This window comes from Dromiciops gliroides, chromosome 2, assembly GCF_019393635.1.
Source record: "Dromiciops gliroides isolate mDroGli1 chromosome 2, mDroGli1.pri, whole genome shotgun sequence".
In the NCBI taxonomy this organism is placed as follows: Eukaryota; Metazoa; Chordata; class Mammalia; order Microbiotheria; family Microbiotheriidae; genus Dromiciops; species Dromiciops gliroides.
Window position 1 is genome coordinate 454,794,997 of NC_057862.1, and position 19,774 is coordinate 454,814,770.

The 19,774-nt window shown below is 38.2% G+C and overlaps 1 protein-coding gene across 1 annotated transcript; it reads right to left on the bottom strand.

Annotated features, from left to right (window-relative positions):
- Positions 1-1,870: 1,870 nt before the first annotated feature.
- On the bottom strand, positions 1,871-19,192 carry PFDN4 (prefoldin subunit 4). The gene is made up of 4 exons (XM_043986043.1): positions 18,941-19,192; positions 2,998-3,105; positions 2,540-2,680; positions 1,871-2,151 (listed from the first exon to the last, which is right to left on the bottom strand). The coding sequence occupies exons 1-4, from the start codon at positions 18,962-18,964 to the stop codon at positions 2,020-2,022; spliced, it is 405 nt and encodes a 134-aa protein (XP_043841978.1). The 5' UTR covers positions 18,965-19,192; the 3' UTR covers positions 1,871-2,019.
- Between the last annotated feature and the right edge of the window lie 582 nt (positions 19,193-19,774).

A 19,774-nucleotide genomic window follows, 5' to 3' on the forward strand; every position in this document is an offset into this window, starting at 1 on the left:
ACAGAAGTACTGTCATCTTCGGGGGGGGGGGGGCGCGGGGAACCTACCAACCTGCCAATAGAACATTGACCAAACACATGCAAGGAAAAAACAACTGACAAAGTATAATTATATAACCTAATTATATAATTTTCGCTTCTCGAGAATTTGGTTCTTAAAATTGTAAACTAATAAGACAGGCCAGTTCTCTCTCCACACTGGGGAATTTCGACATACTCCTCACAATTTAGTTGTTAAATCCCTGATCCTTAGAACATCCATTGCTATTTTGGTAGTGTACAACTCCTTTAAACTTTAAAAGATTTTTCTTTTTATTTTATCAACATTTTTCTATTTGTATGTTTCTCAGTTGTTTCAAAGAGACTACACACAAGCATTAGTTTTTTGATTTCTCTGATAAATCCTGATTAAATTCCTCAAGAGGCAGCTTTCCCTGATGTAGCGGAGATGCTTGCAGTCCAGAAGTCTTGGGCTCTACTTCTGCCTTTTGAACACAAAGGCTAGGAAATTTGGGGCAAGTCACTTAACCTCTCAGGGCTCTAGGCAATTCTCCAATATCATAAATTGCAACCAATTGCTATTCTGCATTGGTAGCCAAAGTTCCCTTATTAGTATTTCCCTACACCAATGAAATCATAAATTTGGAACACCCCCCCCCAAAAAAATTCTAAATGCTACTATGTAACACAATAACATATGTATTTTTAGCCCTGCAAACTGTCCTTTGGTAGCAAGTGAATATTTAAAATCTTCCTATTATATATCAAAGTATTTAAATTAATACTTTGGCATATCAGTGCCATCTGCTGGAAAGTTAATACAATGAAATTATCAAAATAATTGAGTTCCTTTCTGATTTCCTGAAAAGAAAAATGTGCTTTTTGATGTTCTTAAAACTAGTTTATTTCTATTTGGAAATACTAGAAGGTTATATATATATTTCATTAACATTTACTAAATACCATATGTGGGGGCAGCTAGGGAGCACAGTGGATAGAGCACCAGCCCTGGATTCAGGAGGACCTTAGTTCAAATCTGGCCTCAGACACTTAACACTAGCTGTGTGACCCTGGGCAAGTCACTTAACCCCAACTGCCTCACCAAAAGCAAATAAATAAATAAATGCCACATGTAACATGTAAGAAATATTAGAATGGCAATATAGACCCTACACAGTAAGTTTAGAAGGAACTCAAATACACATTCTTATTATTAGGGTAAACTTGGTTTTTAAGTTACTAAGTCAATAACACTCTATGGGCCTTAGTTTTCTCATCTGTAAAAATGAAGGGTTTGGAGTAGATAATCTGTTAGGTCTCTTACTGCCCTGACAGTCTATATTCTAAAGTCCTTCCATCTGCATTGTGCTTCTATTTTCTAACTTTACTTTATTTACTCATCTTTTACTAAAAGACAGTACCTAATCAAAGAGGATGCCAAATTAAGTTATTTTCTATAATCAAACAAATCAAATAATTTCTATGAATCAAAAGCAGAATAAGTGCACGGATTAGGCCTTTTTGAAAATGCTTTCACTGAGAAGCATGGCTAATGCAACTGAAAACCATACATTTTAATCCCACTTTTTACAATTAATTTCTCAGATGTGCTTTTCATTATTGTTACCCATGTAGTGGGGATACCAACACAAAGCATTCTCAATAGAAATAAAAACATACAATTGCAATTAACCCTGTAAATGAAAATATGAAATTAAAAATTCTGAATGATAATATAGAAACATACAAAGATTGCTTAACTGTCTTTAATAAACAGGACACAAGGACCCTAATCTTGAAATTATTATGCAAAATACACAGATGTATACTGCTTTTTCTTTAAAAAATATAAAATAAATAAGCAAGACATGTGAAAATAGGCAAGTTTTCATTAAATAAAAGTGAAATTTTTTAAAAGAAAAAATGTTGATTTGATTTCAACATCATATGAAGAATGGAAATCATTGTTACCAATATTCAAGTTTATTAAACAAATAAAAAATTTATATTTAGAAAACTTTTAACTGTCATCTGCTTCAAGGTTTATGTTGCTCCCAAATTTTGCATATAATTGAACTTTCAAATCGGCTAACACCCGTTGGATTGATTCAACTCTGGATTCTAATGCATCAATTTCATCTTGCAAATTTTTCTGGAAAAGGAGAAGATAACTGGTTAGTAGCAATTCCATTAAAGTTATTCTTAGGTGATTTCTGAAGAACTATAGCAGAAATAATACTTAAAAGACCTAAAAAGTTAAGACTTATCAGAAGCAAATGAATGGCACATCAATTTGGTAATTAGATTCATATATATCACCATTTTCTGAACCAAGAGCCTTGATATAAATCATGGTTGTATGCTTAACTATTTTAGAAGTAAAGGTATAACGGTCAATTTTAATTTTTTAAAATCAATTATTAGTTTCCTACACCAATGAAATCATAAGTTTGGAACACCCCTGGTCCCCAAAAATGTCTAGAATTATAGTGCAAACACACACACACACACACACACACACACACAAATTCCTTACATACCTTAGCTTCTTCCAACATTTCTTGAGTTTCATCTTGAGAGTGGCTAATAAAAACATCACCAATTTGATAGGGAATCATTAAAGAATCTTCATCCATCATCATTATATCATCGCAAGCATCCTCTAAATTTTGAAGCTGTTTCTATAAATTCAAGAGAAAATGCCATTGAAAAGGAGAATTTTTAAATTAACTATTACAAATACAAGAAGCAAGCAACTTTTATTTTTAGAAAAGGGGGTTTCAATTTATAAAAGGTAATTAAAAGTTAAATATAAAAATAAAATCCTAAATGATCAACTTTTAAGATGATTTTAAAAGTGAAACTTTACTCAAGATATCATTACCACAATTCTCTCTAGATTTCTACATTTAGTTTCTGAATTAACAGTATTAAAAACTATAATACATCACTAAAATCACATTTTTTCCAACTATGAAGTTTAATATTTTCCTAATACCTTTTTAATGTCTATTTCTTCCTTCAGTTCTGTGATTCTACTAGTATTCCGTGCAAATTTGTTAATCTTTTGTTGGTCTTCAAAAGTAACATTGACATCTTCTGCAGCCTGAAAAACACATTTTTATTTTTTCCATAAAACAACTTAATTTAATCAGCAAAGTACCATAAACTATTATTCTTATTCTATAAGTTTTACATTATCTATTTCCTCCCACCCATATTTGATAGGAAAGAATTCAATTCAGTATTGAAGTGACTTCTATAATTCAAGGAACTAAGAAGCAGATAAAAGTTCTGCCTTCAAGAAGTTTACATTCTAAGGGGCAGAAGAGATACACAAATAAGAAAGGACAAGACAATTTTGAGACAGAATAAAGTATAAACAACTACAAGGACCAGGAAAAGCTTCCCACAAATACTTGTACTGAGCCTTGAAGGATTTAAAGCATTCTAGGAGGCTGGAGGGTGGGAGGGACATCCTGTGTAAAAATGCAAAGATGCAGAATCACAAAATAGAACCTCAAGTTCAAAAACCATTAAGTCAGACTATTTGACAGGAACATAAAGGGGAATAGGGAATAAGTGAAATAAGTCTGGGAAGACAGCCTGGAATCAGCCTGTGGAGGGTTTAAAATGTCAAGCTGCTAAGTCAAGTCTGTACTAGATTTTATCCTAGAGGCAATAAGGAACTACTTAGAATTCTTGAGCAGTGGAGTGACATGGTCATGCCTGTGCATTTGGAAGGTTGTTTTGAACAGTTCTGTGGATCAGAGATGGGACAGGCTGGAAACAAGCAATCCACCAGGCAGTTATTGCAAAAGACCAGATGTGAGAGTTAACAAGGCCCTACATTAATGTAGTGGGGGAGAGAAGAGACATAGTGAAGGTAGAACTGACAACAACTAGCAACTAAATGAAAAAGAGGGTTGAGGGAAAGGGAAAAGTCGAGAATGACTTGAGACTTTGGAACTGGGTGACTAAAAGGATGCTGGTACCCTCAACAAACAGGAAATTTTGGAAGTATGGATATGGAGGAAAGGAGAAAGAGTTCCATTTTGGACATGCTGAGTTTGCAATGTGCAGATGCAACACCCAAGTAGACATATTCAGCAAACAGTTGGTGATACAGGCCTGAAATTGGGAGAACAGTGTAGGGAATACAAATTTGGGCATCATCTACATAACTAATGATATCACCATTTAAGAATGAGTACAAAGAAAAGAAGAGCATATTGGACTGAGCCTGGATGGGAGAGATACCTACAGTTAGCCTACAAGGGCATCTATGGCTGATGATTCAGGAGAGAAAGCTGAGAAGGATTAGACTAGTAGGAAAAGAATCAGATAAAAGTATTTTTGGGGTTTTTGTTTTTTGGTTTTTTTTAAAAAGGGGGGTATACCATAGACATGCCAAGAAGGATGAGACCTGAATATGAGCCACTGACTTTACAACTAAGAGATTGCTGGTAACTTTGAAAAAGGCAGTTTCAGTCAAGTGGTGAAGTTGCAACCATGCTGCAGGAGGTTGAAAAGTGAGTAGGAGGTGAGGAAGTGTAGGCAAAGAATGTAGACAGATTGTTTTTCCCCGGAATAATTTGGTGGTTAGTGGAGAAAGACCATAGCATAATAGCTTGAGAGGATGTGAGGGTCAAGTGAAGGAGTTCTGTTTTATTGCTTGGGTAAAGATGGAAGATCTATATACATTTGTAGACCACAAGGGTTAAGGAGGCAGACACTAAAGATGAGAGAACAGGGATGAAGGGGCAAACTTCATAAAGAATGGAAGGAACAAGGGGAATGGTAGAGGATTGGCCTTTACAAGAAGAACCACATTTGCCAGACTGAGAACAAGGAGAGAATAGAGAATGAGATAATGGGATTCTCAAGTGCAGGATAAGAGCTAAGGGGGAAGAAGCAGTTCATGATTCACGGACTAAATTTTTCCTTTTAGTTTTGTTTGGGTTTTTCTCTGTATCCCCAGCACTTAGCACAATGCCTGGTGATCAGTAAGCTCTTAGCAAATGCCTGTTGATTGTATTTAATAAAGCAGGATGTGAGAGAAGGTAAAGGTAGTATAGAAGGGGAAAAAAGATTTGGAAAATCTAAATAAGGAGTAGAAAAAAAAGTCAATCAGGTAAGAATAAAGAATTTCCATGTAGCACTGGAGCCCCACTAAGACTAGAAAAAATAAATTTGTAATAAGTTCAGTCAGCAGAGTTGTGTGACTCATGAAGCTTATGAGGGACAGAGAAGTTGGCTGGTGACAACAACCCAGGGTAGGATTTTAGTAAGGCATGAGCCACAATGGTTAGATAAAGGGGAAGCAGGAAAGCATTCAAAGGCAGAAAACAACACAGCTAACTTACAGAGTTAAGAGCACAGAGGGAGAAAAGTGATGTTCGAGAAGGGGTGATGAAATAGGAGAGCAGGAGGGGCAAAGTAACTAGTGGTCACACGCAGAAAAGCAGAAGGATAAGTTTAACAGAAAAAGAAATGTAAGGATAAGAAGCTGTGATAAGAAAAGGGAATTACAGAATTACAGAGGTTAATAGTAATTTGAGATCAAGGCTATTATCTTCTTTGTTCATGGCTGAAAGAAATGAAAGTGTATGAATCATGGGAATTGAGGAGGCTTGATGCACTGGGAAGTCAGAAGACAGTAACCTGTACAATGAAGACTGGAGGTATGAGGGCAAAGGTTGAGCAAGAAAAAGACTGTGAACCAGGTGGTAAAACTTGAGCATCAGAGGATGACTTAGGAATTGGTAGACCACTCCTAAAAGAACTGGATAAAGTAAAATACTGGAATGAATCTCAATAGAAGTTGTTGATAAGTGCTGGTGTCAGGGGAGGGGTTAAAAGTGACAGTGAGAAATATGGGGTGTGCCCCATATTTGGTCTAGTGAGGACAGGGAGGGAGACAGACTAGGGGAGTATTCTGCACAAAAATACAAATCTTCAGAGAAAAACAATTAATTTGTTCTTGTCAATTATACTCTTAATTGCACGTGACTGCAGAATAACACTAATAAAATCTGTATGATACTTATGAAAAAAAACTTTAATATTCTAAGATATAATAATGGGAATAAAAGTATATTCCAAGAGTAAACATGTAACTGAAAGAATGCTAGATTTGGAGCAAGAGAACCTAGATGTAAATTCTGGTTTTGCTACATCCTACCTGTGTAGAACCTTTGTTTGACCAATTACTGACTCTCTCTGGGTCTATTTTCTTGCCTATAAAATGAGGGGGTGGGGTATTAACCTTCCTCATCTCTAAGTTCTTTTCCAAGTCTAAATCTATGGTTCTCTGTGACAAACAGATGTTTGATACCTAAATATTTTATATTACTCTCTTTCCTATATTGTACAATCCAATCAAATTGTCCTACTCAATATTTTCCAAGCTCTCTGAACTTGGTATTCCATCTCATGTTTCTGTGGAGGTCTAGTTTATCCCCAAAGCTTGGAAAATATTTTTTCCTTACTTCCACTTCTTAGAACTGCTAGATCCTTAAAGATCTGGCTAGGCTTCATGTCCTAACTGAACCCTTTCTTAATCTGCCAGTTGTTAGCATTCTCAAGGTACCTAGTATTCCTATCTTCTTACAAGTTTCATCCCTTCCATTATAATAGAGGGAACCTGAGAGAAGGAATTATTTCTTTTTATCTATACCCAGAGTATATTAAGTAGGTACTTAATAAATACTTGTTGAATTGAATTACCGATTACCAAGGGAAAATTTCTAACAAGTAACATGCAAAAAAAATTTTTTTCCTGAAAAGCCATTACAAATTAAGGGTTTCTTTTCACAATTAAAACTGTTTACAAATTGTAAAGCTTTTTCATTATCTATAAGGTATCAGTGAAATTAATGAATCAGTGCTTTTTACTAATGTTCAAAATGTTTAAGAAGGTTGGCACACTTGTCACAAGAAATTAGATTATTGGCAGCCCCTAACTTACTTGACACATATATACTAATGGCCTAGCTGCCTATATCTGAAAGGAGGAAGGGAGGCAGGGGAAGGGGGGTCAGTTTACAGTAGGTGGGGAGGAGGAAGATGAAACTTTTAGAAAACCCATAGGGCCTAAAAGAAATAACACGGCAAGGAACTCATGGCAGACTCAGATTCTCAGGCAGGGATGCTCTATGGAAGAGAAGCAGGTCAGCTTATTTAAAAGGAACCTAGTCCAACCATACTCATTTTCCACATACAAGCCGAAATGTTTAAATTCACTTTATTATTTAGTCTGAAATTCCAAAAATTCATTTAGGTTAACAAACATAATGTTTAAAAATGCAAATACCTCCTTATAGAGTTCAGCAGGTTTACATTTTTGAGTGAATTAATTCACACATATTGCTGGCCTCCAAACACTTAGCAAAAAGCTCCATACAAACCTCTCTCTCTTTCCCTTTTTTTTTTTGGGGGGGGGGGCAGGGCGGGAGAAGAATAGTCGTTTTGGAGCACTTGAAAGTTAAAGCAGATCTTCAGAAAAAAGTCACAAAAAAGGATGTATACCACTTTAAGAGTACAACAGGCTTGGGGCACAAAAAAAGGAAAAAACCTGACGCAGAAAAATGTGTAAAAAATAATTACCAAAGTAAATTGAATCACTTGTGTTTAACGATCAGCTCTGATAGAAGCAAAAGTTATTTATGTCAAGCAAAACTGGAGAACATTTGGTTGATAGAGATCTGTTTTTACAGATGGTAGCAAAGACAAACTTTTAACTGTAAGACTACAACAGGTTCTGCAATAAGGGGTAAAAAACATTTTTCCTTTCCCCTACAGAGTTCCCTGTTCAAGAACTAATAGCATAGTTAACACTACATACGATAGGCTTATCTAACCACCATTTATAACACATTGCTTAAAAGAATAAGTTTTTATCATTTTCTGTCTTTTACATCACCATAGTATCCCATGTATCCTTCCCTTGCCCCTTCCAAGAGCTATCTCATGACAAGTAGCCATTTTTTAGAGAGGGAGGAAAAGTCAACACAATTGATGGGTACATTGGAAAAGAACCAAAAGATGTGCAATGTGTAACACCTGTGGACCTCCCACCACTACGAAGGGGTAGACTGGGAGTATTTTTTCATGTGAGGCTCTTTTAAGTTTTGCTTGATCTTTGTAATTTTGTTTAATATATATATATATATATATTTTTTTTTTTTTAGTGAGGCAATTGGGGTTAAGTGACTTGCCCAGGGTCACACAGCTAGTAAGTGTTAAGTGTCTGAGGCCGGATTTGAACTCAGGTCCTCCTGAATCTAGGGCCGGTGCTCTAACCACTGCGCCACCTAGCTGCCCGTTTAATATACCTTTAATTTTGGGGTGTCATTGTTCTTTCAATAAACATTGTTATAGTCACTGTGTATGTTGTTTTCTTGATTCTGCTTCCTTTACTCTGCATAAGCTCATATATATCCTTCTATATTCAACACATGAATTATTTCTTTTAGCATAGTAATATTCCATTACATTCATAAACCATAATTTGTTTAGCCATTTCCCAATTGGTGGGCATCTACTTGGTTTCCAATTCTTAGATGTCACCAAAAAAAGCTGCTATAAATATTTGAGCATGTGGAAATTTTTTTTTTCTTATCGAGGGATTGTTTGGAGCATAAGTCCAGTAATGGAGTCTCTGGTTCAAAGAATATAGACATTTTAGTCATTTTATTTGCCTAATTCCAAATTGCTTTCAAAAACCATGGTACCATTTCACAACTCCACCAATACAGCAATGTGTCTATCTTTTCACAACCCATCCTCTTAACATTTTTTGTAATTTTTGCCAATTTGCAGGATGTGATATGAAACCTCAGGGTTGATTTGATTTGGACTTTTTTCACAATATAATGATTTGGAGCATTTTTTCATATGGTCGTACTTTGCAGTTCTTTTTTTGACAACTGTTTGTTCATAATCTTTGACCATTTATCTATTAGGGAATGACTGTAACATTATTTTTCTTTTGGTGAGGCAATTGGGGTTAAGTGACTTGCCCAGGGTCACACAGCTAGTAAGTGTCAGGTGTCTGAGGCCAGATTTGAACGCAGGTCCTCCTGAATCCAGGGCCAGTACTCTATCCACTGCACCACCTAGCTGCCCCAGCTGTAATATTTTTAATAATTGTTTATAGATATTGGATATCAAATCCTTATCAGAGAAATGTGATCCAAAGAATTTTTTCCATCCCACCACTTCCCTTCTAATCCTAGATGTTATCTGTGCAAAGCTTTTCAGTTTTTTTTTTATTTTAATTTTTTTGTTTTTTGTAATTACCTCTCTTGGTTAAGAATATATCTTTTACCCATATCTGTGAGAGGTATATGATCTGTTTCTCTTCTAATTTTATTAATAGTATGGTATTTAATATTAAGGTCACATGTCCATTTAGAATGTATTGTGGAGTCCAAGCCTAATTTCTGAGACTACTTTTCCAGTTTGCCCAGCAGTTTTTATCAAATATTGAATTTTTCCCAGGTAATTTATTATGATTCCACTTGATCAAACACTGGGTTACTGAGTTCTACTGTTTCTGAATCTCCTGGTCTAATTTGTTTCTAATTCTTTAACCAACACCAGACAATGTAACTCTTGCTTTAAATATACTTTGAGATCTGGAAGTGGTATTCCCACTTTGTTCTTATTTCTTTTCATCATTTCCCTTAATATTCTAGTTATTTTGTTTTTACAAATGAATTTTTTCTTATTTTACCAAGTTCTATGAAGTATCCCCTCAGAAATTGGATTGGTATAGCACTGAAAGCATAAATTCATTTTCATAGGACTGTCATTTTTATTATGCTGGCACAGCCTAGTCATGAGGACTGAATATTCCTCCAGTTAACATTGTTCCTTTATTTCCTAACGAAGGCCTTAGTAACAGAATCTTTAAAATCTTTTATGTCTGCTTTAGGAGGTAGATCTCTAGGTAGTTTATACATTTTGTAATTATCTGGTATGGGATTTCTCTATTTTTGCTTCCTATGTTTTGTTATTATATAGAAATGATGTCAATTTTTTGAGGATTTATTTTATAGTTTGCAAATCTGCAAATCAATTTGTACTTTTGCTGGTTTCTTGGAATTTTCCAAGTAAACCACCAGCAGCAAACAAATTATCTCCTCTTTATCTATCTTTATTTCTTTAATTCCTTTCTTGTCTTCTTGCTATTGCTAGCATTTCCAGAACTTTATGAAATAGAAGTGGGGAGAGGGGGCATCCTTGCTTTGTTCCCATATTTACTGGAATAGGTTCTGTGTATCCCCTTTACATATGATGTGGGCTTTTAGTTTTAGATAGATGATTTTCATGATTCTAAAAGGTAAAAGAATCTTTTTTTTTTTTTAACTTTCCAAGGTTTCTTCCCTGAAACGGTTGAAATGATGATGATGATGCCGATGACGATCTGGTTGTTAATTTTATACATTATAACAATTGTTTTCCTTATGTTGAACCATCCTTGTATCCCCGGCATAAATCCTACTTGATCATAATGAATAATTTCTTGGATAAACTGCTGTCATCTGTTTGATAGATTGTTGACAATTGTTTACAATTTTTGAGTCAATGTTTATTAATGATATTGGCCCACAATTTACTTTCTGGGTTTTCTCTTTCCCTAGTTTAAGTATTAGGACTACATTGTGTCATAAAAAGATTCTAGTAGGGTTCATTCTTTGTCAATTTTTGAGAATAATTTCTGAAGTATGAGTCCTAATTGTAAAGTAAAATAGAATTCTCATAAATCCATCAGGACCAAGAGTTGTTGGGTTGTTTTTTTCCCCCTTTGACCATCACTTTACAGCTAGATCTATTTCCTGTTCTGAGTCCATGTTAAGATCTCTATCTGGTCTTCTGATAGTTTAGGTATTTTATATTTTTGAAAGTATTCCTCTATTTCTTTGTATTCTCAGTTTTGTTAGCATAAAGTGTTGCATAATATGTTCTTATTTGTATTTCTTCTGGTTTTGTTGTGATTTCACCTTGCTCATTTTCTATTTTATTGATCTGACTTTCTGCTCTCTTATTTTTTTTTATATTTTATTTTTCCCTCACATGTTAATTTTTTTTTAACATTTTTAAAATGTTTTGAGCTTCAAATTCTATTCTTCCCTCTTTCCTTCTCCTCCCCCCTCCCTGAGATGGTAAGCAATGAGATAAAGGTTATGCATTTGCAAACATGTAAAACATTTCCATATTAGTCATTTTGTATAAAACTTGTATAAAAGAAAAAGAATGAAAGTGAAAGATATCTACTCTCTTATTTTCAATCAGATTAGCCAAGGGATTATCAACTTTATTAGTCTTTTCAAAGAACCAGTTTTTAGTCTTTTCTATCAATTCTATGGGTTCTTTTGTTTCCAAGTTTATCTATTTCCCATATAACTTTTTAATATCGCCTCGTTGTCGTCGTTTTTGATTTTCTTATTTTTTAAAATACATATCCAGTTCATTAATTCTCTCTTTGTCTATTTTGTTAAACTATAATTGGAAGGATATGATTTTTCCCCTGAAGAAATTCTGATATACTGATATACATTATATATACTGATATACATTATCATCATCTTTTACATAGTTATTGTTTCTGTGATTTGTTCTTTGACCCAATCATTATTTAAGATCGTCCAGCCTCCATTTGGGTTTTTATCTTTTGTTTGTCATCCCCGAACCAATTTCTATACTACTTGTATTATAGTCTCATAACTTTCTGCCTTTTTAAATTTATTTGCAACAGTGCCCTAATACATGGTCAATTTTTGTAAAAATTCCTTGTGGTACAGAGAGTATATGTGTGTGTACATAAATGTGTATTTATATTTACACATGTATTCTATACACTTACATGTGTGTATACCTATACATGTGTTATATACATATAAATATATAGGTATGCACATATATATTGATCTTTTGCTGTCCCATTTAGAAGATGTTTCTCTAAAAATCGGGTCTTTGTCTTTCTCTTAGACTCTTCCAAAACTGATGGAGAGTACTTAAGTCTCTAGTCACTGTGCTATTACTTATCTATATCTTCTTGGAGTTCAGATGTTTCCTTTATGCATTTGGATGTTATGGCACCTGGAGCATATGTTTATCACAAATATTGGTTTGTTGCCTATGGTTCCTTTCAGCATAATATAGTTTCTTTGTTTATCTTTTTATCTTTTGAATTTTTTTGCTTTGCCTGATAGCATAATGGCAACTCCAGTTTTTCTAGATTCACTTGATCCTTAGTAAAAATTTTTTTAAAAATTCACCCCCATGGTTTTATTTTTTTGTATGTCTTTTGTTTTTTAAATGTCTTTTCTTATAAGCAACAGATTGTAGGGTTTTTGTTTCCTTTTAAGTCCTAACTAAAATCCCACCTTCTACAGGAAGCTTTTCCAATCCTCTCTTAATTCCAGTGCCTTCTCCCTGTTATAACCTGCATTGTTTGAATCTTGTCTCCATTAGATTGTAAACTCCTTGGGAGTAAGGATTGTCATTTACCTCTTCTTTTTATCAGCAGCACTTAGTAGTGTTTGACACATAGTAGGTGTTTGATAAATAATGACAGATTGAATCTGATGCTCTTTTGAATGTTTTATTGGATTGTTTAATCTAATCATACTTAAAAGTTAAAAGACTTAGTTTTATATTTTCTTCCATCTGCCTGTAAAATTGTTTGTTTTCTACTCAAGATATAATTTTTTCCCCTTCTGCTATAAACACAGTATTATGTTCCTTCAGTTACTTGATCTTTTTTTAAGGCGGCCCTGTTCCCACTGGCTTTCTAATTCTCAACTCCAATCCCCTCTTCTTTGTTATCACTTTCCCTTTACGGTTTTGTTTGTTAGTTGATTTTTTTTTTATTCTTTCCTGCTTTTACATGATTATATAGTTCTTCCCCTTCTTTTTCTTTCCAAGATTCTCCCTTCCTCACCTCCCCTTCAACTAACCCTGTTCATTAGTGGGTTGTATTTTTTTTTTATTTCATTTTTGTACCCTTTTCCAAAAGAGATTTCTCTCACTTTTTCATTATCCACCTCTCTTCTTTTTCTTTTTATTCTAGACCCTCATTCTCTCATGACCCTTATAATTATCTGGTATCTCTCTTTTCTCTGTATTCTTCATGCAATCAGAGCCACCAAGGTATCCATTCTAGGTTCTCTCCTCTAGGCACTTTTAGCCACTGCCTCATGGGGCTTAGATTCCTTTTTTCCATAGTATCTCACTCCCATAAATAATGGGAGTCAGGGGTCAGAAAGACAATGACCCACGGTAGGGCCCCTTCTCCACTATATCCTCATTTTGTAGCTCACCACCGATCTCCACCCTCCCTTGTAGACATTTTTTCCAACATTTGCCCGGAAATGTTCACCCTATGTCCATGCTCTTCTACTCCTTCAGGTGCCAGTTGTTTCCAGGGATTCTAACTCTCCTTTCCCCCTCCCAATATAGTACTAGTAGACTTTTCAAACACCAAATTCCCCAGGCCTCATTTGGTCTAAAGTCCTCACCTCCCTTTGCCAAACATCTCTCTTTATCCATCAAATTCATCAGTGGAACCACTTCCCACCTCCAAACTAAGACCTCCTTCCACTGCCCCATCCCCATTTTTTCTTCCCCTACCTCCACTTCACCCACTCGCCTGTACACTTTTTTCTTTTTGAGACCACAGAAGTCACCTTTCCCTCATCACTTGACCCCAATGCATCACAGATTTTTCTCCATTCCCCTGATCCACTGCCTCCCTTTTATGTACCTTCTCATATTGTAATGTAGTCCCACCCCCCCAAAAAGCACCAATTCACCTTTAGGCAGGGTGCCTCTTCAGTGTTTACTCTACAAGATTTCCACCCTCACCCCAGCCTCCTCGTGTACATTTAGAAAGAAGTCTCTTATTGTATTTTGTCTCTCCAGTTCCAAGGGACAAACAAAATATATACAAGATAAATTGGAGACAATCACAGAGGGAAAGCACTAACTTTAAGGGGGGGGGGGGAGGTGAGGTATGAGGAACAGCTTCTAGCAGAAGGTGGGATTTCAGTTGAGATTTGAAGGAAGTCAGTGAAGCCAGGAGGGAGAGATGAAAAGGGAAAACATTCCATTATAGGTATGAGATGATCAGCGAAAATGCATGGAATTGGGAGAGGCATAGGCAATACTGACAACTCCATACTGCTTTAAAAGTTATTGTTCGGTCATTTTTTCAGTTATGTCCGAATCTTCATGACCCCATTTGGGGTTTTCTTAGCAAAGATACTGGAGTGCTTTGCCATTTCCTTCTCCAACTCATTTTACAGATGAGGAAACTGAAACAAACAGGGTTAAGTGACTTGCCCAGGGTCACATAGCTAGTGAGTGCCTGAAGCCAAATTTAAATTCAGGTCATCCCCACTCCTGGTCCAGTACTCCATAACTGTACCACTTTGCTGCCCAGCTTTAAAGTTTACAAAGTGTTTAATATCTATTACCTTATTTCAGCCCCTGTGATGTAGGTTCTAGCAGTATTACTATCCCATTTTTACAGATGAGGTAACTGAGGCTAAGACAGGCCAAGTGCCTACTGACAACACAGCAAGTGTCAGTAGCAGGATTGGAAACCAGGTCTTCCTCACTACAAGTGTAGAATACTTCATACTACACCATGTTACCTCTCATATGAGGCTGCATATCATGCCACTGAAGTCAATACCTTTAATATAAAAAGTTTCCTCTCCCCTTCCCCAACACTGTGAAATGGATACTGCAAATAATATCTGCATTTTACCAAGAGGTAAATGAGACGAGAGATTAAATAATCTATTCAGCCTCATGGTCATCAATCCTTTTACCCCTTCACTGCCGATTCTAAATCATTTCTCAAAGTAGCTGTTCCAAACCTTTTTTCCTTTCCACACTCTCTCAAGAACCGCATTTTATATTTATTTGACTGAGCATCATCATTCCCTACTTTACATCACAAAACCACTTTAACATCATCTCTCCATTCTTGCTTCCTTTACTCCTGTCTCTGATGAAGAGGTCCTTGTCCTCATTAGGGCCAACTGCAACTTTTATTCTTGACCCTACTGCCTCCTATCTACTCTGACTATCTTAGCAATCAATCATCCCCTTCCCCCTTTATGATCCCTCCCCCACGCCCCCCACCCCCAATCTAATATGACAGGCAGTGAGTAGAGTAGAAAGGGTGTTTGCCTTTGGAGTCAGAGGGCATAGATTCAAATCCCTCCTCTGTTTTTTTTGTTTGTTTGTTTTTTAGTGAGTCAATTGGAGTTAGGTGACTTGCCCAGGGTCACACAGCTAGTAAGTGTTAAGTGTCTGAGGCTGGATTTGAACTCAGGTACTCCTGACTCCAGGGCCGGTGCTCTATCCACTGCGCCACCTAGCTGCCCCCTTCCTCTGTTATTTACTACACAGGCTAGAAACTTCTTTGCATCCTAAATCTTTTCCTCTCCCACATCTTCCATTTTCTAGCTATCACTGAAACCTGGCTCTCCACTGATGACGACACTTCCTGGCCACCCTTTCCAATACTGGCTGCACCTCATTCCCCTTGGTTCTCCCCCTACTTCTATTATTCAGTAATCTCACCTCTTTTGAGGTCATGAAATTTAGATCTAACACCCAATCAAAAGCCTGGTAGCTGTTGTCTGTAGATCTGCAGGTCACTTCACTTCCTTTCTCAAGGAGTTAGATACCTGGTTCACAATTTTCCTCTCTTCTGCATTTCCTGACCTCATACTTCAATATACATACTGATTCACCTTCAAATACCCTTATGCTCTCCATCAAATTTTTCAACCTACTCACCAGGATTTTCATCCTACCTCAGGCATACATACATGGTCACAGTCTCAATACTACCATTACCCACCAATGTACTGTCTCCATGTTCAAGAATTACAAAATCCTGTTATTTGACCAAAATCTATTGGCTTTCCAATTCTCCCTCTTACCAAACCCTACTTTTTGTCCATTCCATGACCTCCAATCCCTTAGTCCTTCAGTTCTCTCTGGATCATCTCCCCTGCATTTGCCACTCTTCCTGTTTTCCTCATCTTGACCCCTTGGTGAACAGTTCAACTGTACTATTCTCTTCTGGAGTCCCAAACTCCCTGACCAATCCTCAGTCTTGAACTCTCCCACTCATGACCATATTGAATACATCTTCTACAAATTTAGGTTATACAATCTCAACTAGGCCCTCACCAATGCTAGGCAATTCTACTAAACTTTATCAACTCAATATCCCACTTCCCACAGCGGATCTTCCAAACCTTTTCAATTCCCAAATCTGTCTTAGCTCCTTCTTCCCCCCACCCTCTCAGCTGAGAACCTTGCCTCATATTTTACAGACCAAATCGAGGCCATCTGCTGTGAACTCTCTAATCTCCATTTCATATCACTCAAATGTCTTCTGCCACTATCTCCTTCACCCTTGTGCTACAACGAGGAGGTGACCACGATCCTTACAAAGACTAACTCCTCCGCCTGCCAAAGTGATAACATTCCATTCAGTCAGTCTCCTCCAAAAGACTGCTCTGTTATTCCTACTCTATTACAAATCTTCAATCTGTCCTTGTCTATTGGCTCCTTCCCTACTGCCTACAAACATGCATGCCCATGTCTCCTCCATCATCAAAAAACCTTCAGTGGAGCCTCCAATCCTATGTCCATGCTATTTCCCCATAACTCTTCTGCCCTTTGTGTCTAAAATGCTTGAAAAGATGATCTACAATAGGTGCCTCCACTTTCCTCTCACTGTCGGGCAATTATAGCCCTTCACAGCCTGGCTTCATATAACCTTTACAGCTTTATTGTACATTCCTTCCTTTAACACACTCTAACTGACCATCTTAGTATTCTTCATCCATTGTATTCAATTTCCTATCTACAAAGTTGGGTCTCCTAATTGGTCTCCCTGTCTCAAGCCTCTTACTCCATCTCCACCAACTGACAAAGTAATTTTCCTTAAGTGTAGATCTGACCATGTCACTCCCCTACTCAACAAAGTCCAGTGAATGCTTCCTCTTGCTCCTAGAATAAAATATAAACTTATTTGTTTAGTAAGTTCTTCACAACTCAGACAAATCCCTTCCTTCCAACCTAATTAGACATTACTCTTCCTCCTTCATGCTGCCATCCGTCCAACCAACCAGCCTTCTCTGTTCCACACCTGGTACCACATCTTCCATCTAATGCAGTCCTTCCCTCATTTCCTTCAAGAAACAGCACAAAACCACATTCTAAAGGCAGTGCTTCCTGATCCTCCCAACTGCCAGGGCAGAGTGGGTGCTTACTAAGTGCTTGCCGACTGGTGTATCTGTACATACTCTCTTTCCAGATAAACCACAAGCCCTTCAAGTATGCAGGCAATTCGTTTTTGTCTTTTTATCCCAAGCACCTGCAGATACTTTATGCTTATCATCTGATTAGGTTTCAGACTCAGAATTCAAACCCAGCCTATCAAATGCAAGTCCATCGTTCTTCCCCATACCTTTCACTGGAATGAATCTCACTTTTACTATGAAATGAAAGCCCAGAGCAGGTGAGGATTTAACAATCCCAACCTCCCCAAAAGGGAACGTAATCTCTACCAGACTGAGATTAGACTTCAAAGTTGTTGGCAATGTTCTCTACATATTTTTTTCCTTTTAAATACTCAGCCTTCCTTTGGGAATCCACAGCTCCTACTGGGTAAGGACAATCTATGCCTAAATTCACAGACCAGTGGCTGTGAATACTGACTTTCCTACTTAATCAGTGACCTTGGACAATTCACTTCCAGACTCTGGGTCTCAAGTTTTCTTTATTTATAAAATGAGCAGGTGAAACTATCAGGGTTTCTTATCACAGGATCTAGTGAACAGATAGACAATAGATACAATTAGTCTCTTCTGTAATCCTATGTGAACACTGGCCCTGGAGTCGGAAGACCTGAATTCCAATCAGATTTCAGACACAAACTGTGTGACCCTAGACAAGTCACATAGTCTGTGTCTACCTCCGTGTCACCTGAAAAATTACAATACCAATAGTACAGTACCTACCTCCTAAGGTTGTAGTGAGGATCAAATAAGACAATATTTGTTAAGCACTTTGCAAACCTTAAGGTGCTAAATAAATGTTAATTGTTTTAATCATCACCACTATTACTTAGAAACATTAATCTGAGAAAGGGTCCACTGGTCCCACCAGACAGCCAAAAAGGTCCAAGACACACAAAAAAGTTAAGAACTCCTAGCCCAGATAACCGCTTTGGTCCTTCTAGCTGACATTCTATGTCCTAAGGACCCTTTCAACTCTAAAATCTAGGAGTCTGGACGGTACTGGGACCGGGGTGACTTAAGCCAAGCTCCCCCCCCCCCGCCCCCGTCCCCCCCACCCCGTCTCTCCAGCTCTCCAAAGAGAACTTGCCATACATCCCAAGGATGTGTCCCCACTCCACTCCCTAGACCCCCTGGGAGCTGAGGAGAGATAGTCAGGTACCACCACTGCACATGCGCCCTCGGCTCTCCCTTCTCCCCCAAGTGAAGGTGCCCCTTCCCCCGGGGCCGGACTGGGTAATCAGCGGACCCCGGAGTCCAAGGATGAGGAGAAAAGATGGAGTCAAAGAGCCCTTTCCCGATCCCTAATTATGCCCCTCGGCGCTTCCAGACGCGAGGCCCCGCACTAGCCCGAGGAGAAGCCCTGGCCTTAACGCCTAACGCCGGGGCCCCCCAGGTCCCACGGGAGAGGGGGAGAGGAATGAGGCCGCTCCTGGCGCCGGCCGCAAGGGCCACATCCAGTAGGCCGAAGCCCTCCAGGAGCCCAGACCCTCCGCATACCCTCGCCGGCCCCAGCCCCCCGCGGTCCCCAGATCTTGGGTCATCCACGGTCCCGACGCCCCGGCCCAAAGCCCCAGACCTACGGAGAGCCACACTCACCGCCTTCTTCATGGTGGCGGCCATCTTGGGACTAGACCATCTCCGGGCGGGGGGACAAATCAGGCCGGGCTCCCATGTAGCCACTCCTCGGCCTCTTTCTGTTGGGGATTCCCTCGCCCGAGGGGAAAGTCTACTCTATTCTCTTCTCTCTGATCTATTCTGCCCGCTTTTTAGCATCAGAGAACCCAGGGAGAATGTATAAACAAGACAGCACTTGGTATCTTCCTCTTAAAGGAACAGGCCACCCTCGTCCCCCCCATCCTTTACTTAAAAGGGGTGTGGTGGAGAGGCTGCAGGCTGCTCCTGGAGCGCGGAAGAGAGTGGGGAGGGGACCAAACCGAGCTGCCCAATGGGAGGAAAGAGGTTGTGACGTGTCAGTAGAATCCTCCTTAGGAGATCTGCAGTTTTTTAGCCCCGATTCCCAGGAAGGCGAATTGTCCCATGCTAAGCGCAGCATCTGACAATGCTTAAATAAATGCTGCTTGACCCACTGGCTGGTTCACGCTAGCATTTTAAGCTAAAGAAGTTACTGAGAATTGCTATAGTCCTGGTCACCACTCTCGCATCTCTCACCTACACTACTGCTATAGCCTCTTAATAGCTAATTAATGCTTGCCTAAAGTTTCGCCCCCACTCCAATCCGCCCCCACATTGCGAACAAAGGGATTGTCCTCAAGCACGGTTCTATGACAATATGACACTCGCGCTCAATTAACTCCAGTGACTCGCTATTACTACTTCTAAAATAAAATGTAAACTCATCCCTTCTCAATCTGCCTCTAACCTCTCCTTGTTACACATTACTCTCCTTTAAGTAATCTACAATGCAGCCAA

Coding starts and splice junctions, on each gene's coding strand:
- PFDN4 (XM_043986043.1), bottom strand. CDS start 18,964: ATGGCCGCCACCATGAAGAAGGCG. Junction 3,106..18,940: donor CCGCCACCATGAAGAAGGCG/GTGAGTGTGGCT, acceptor TGTGTTTTTCAG/GCTGCAGAAGATGTCAATGT. Junction 2,681..2,997: donor AAGAAATAGACATTAAAAAG/GTATTAGGAAAA, acceptor TTGAATTTATAG/AAACAGCTTCAAAATTTAGA.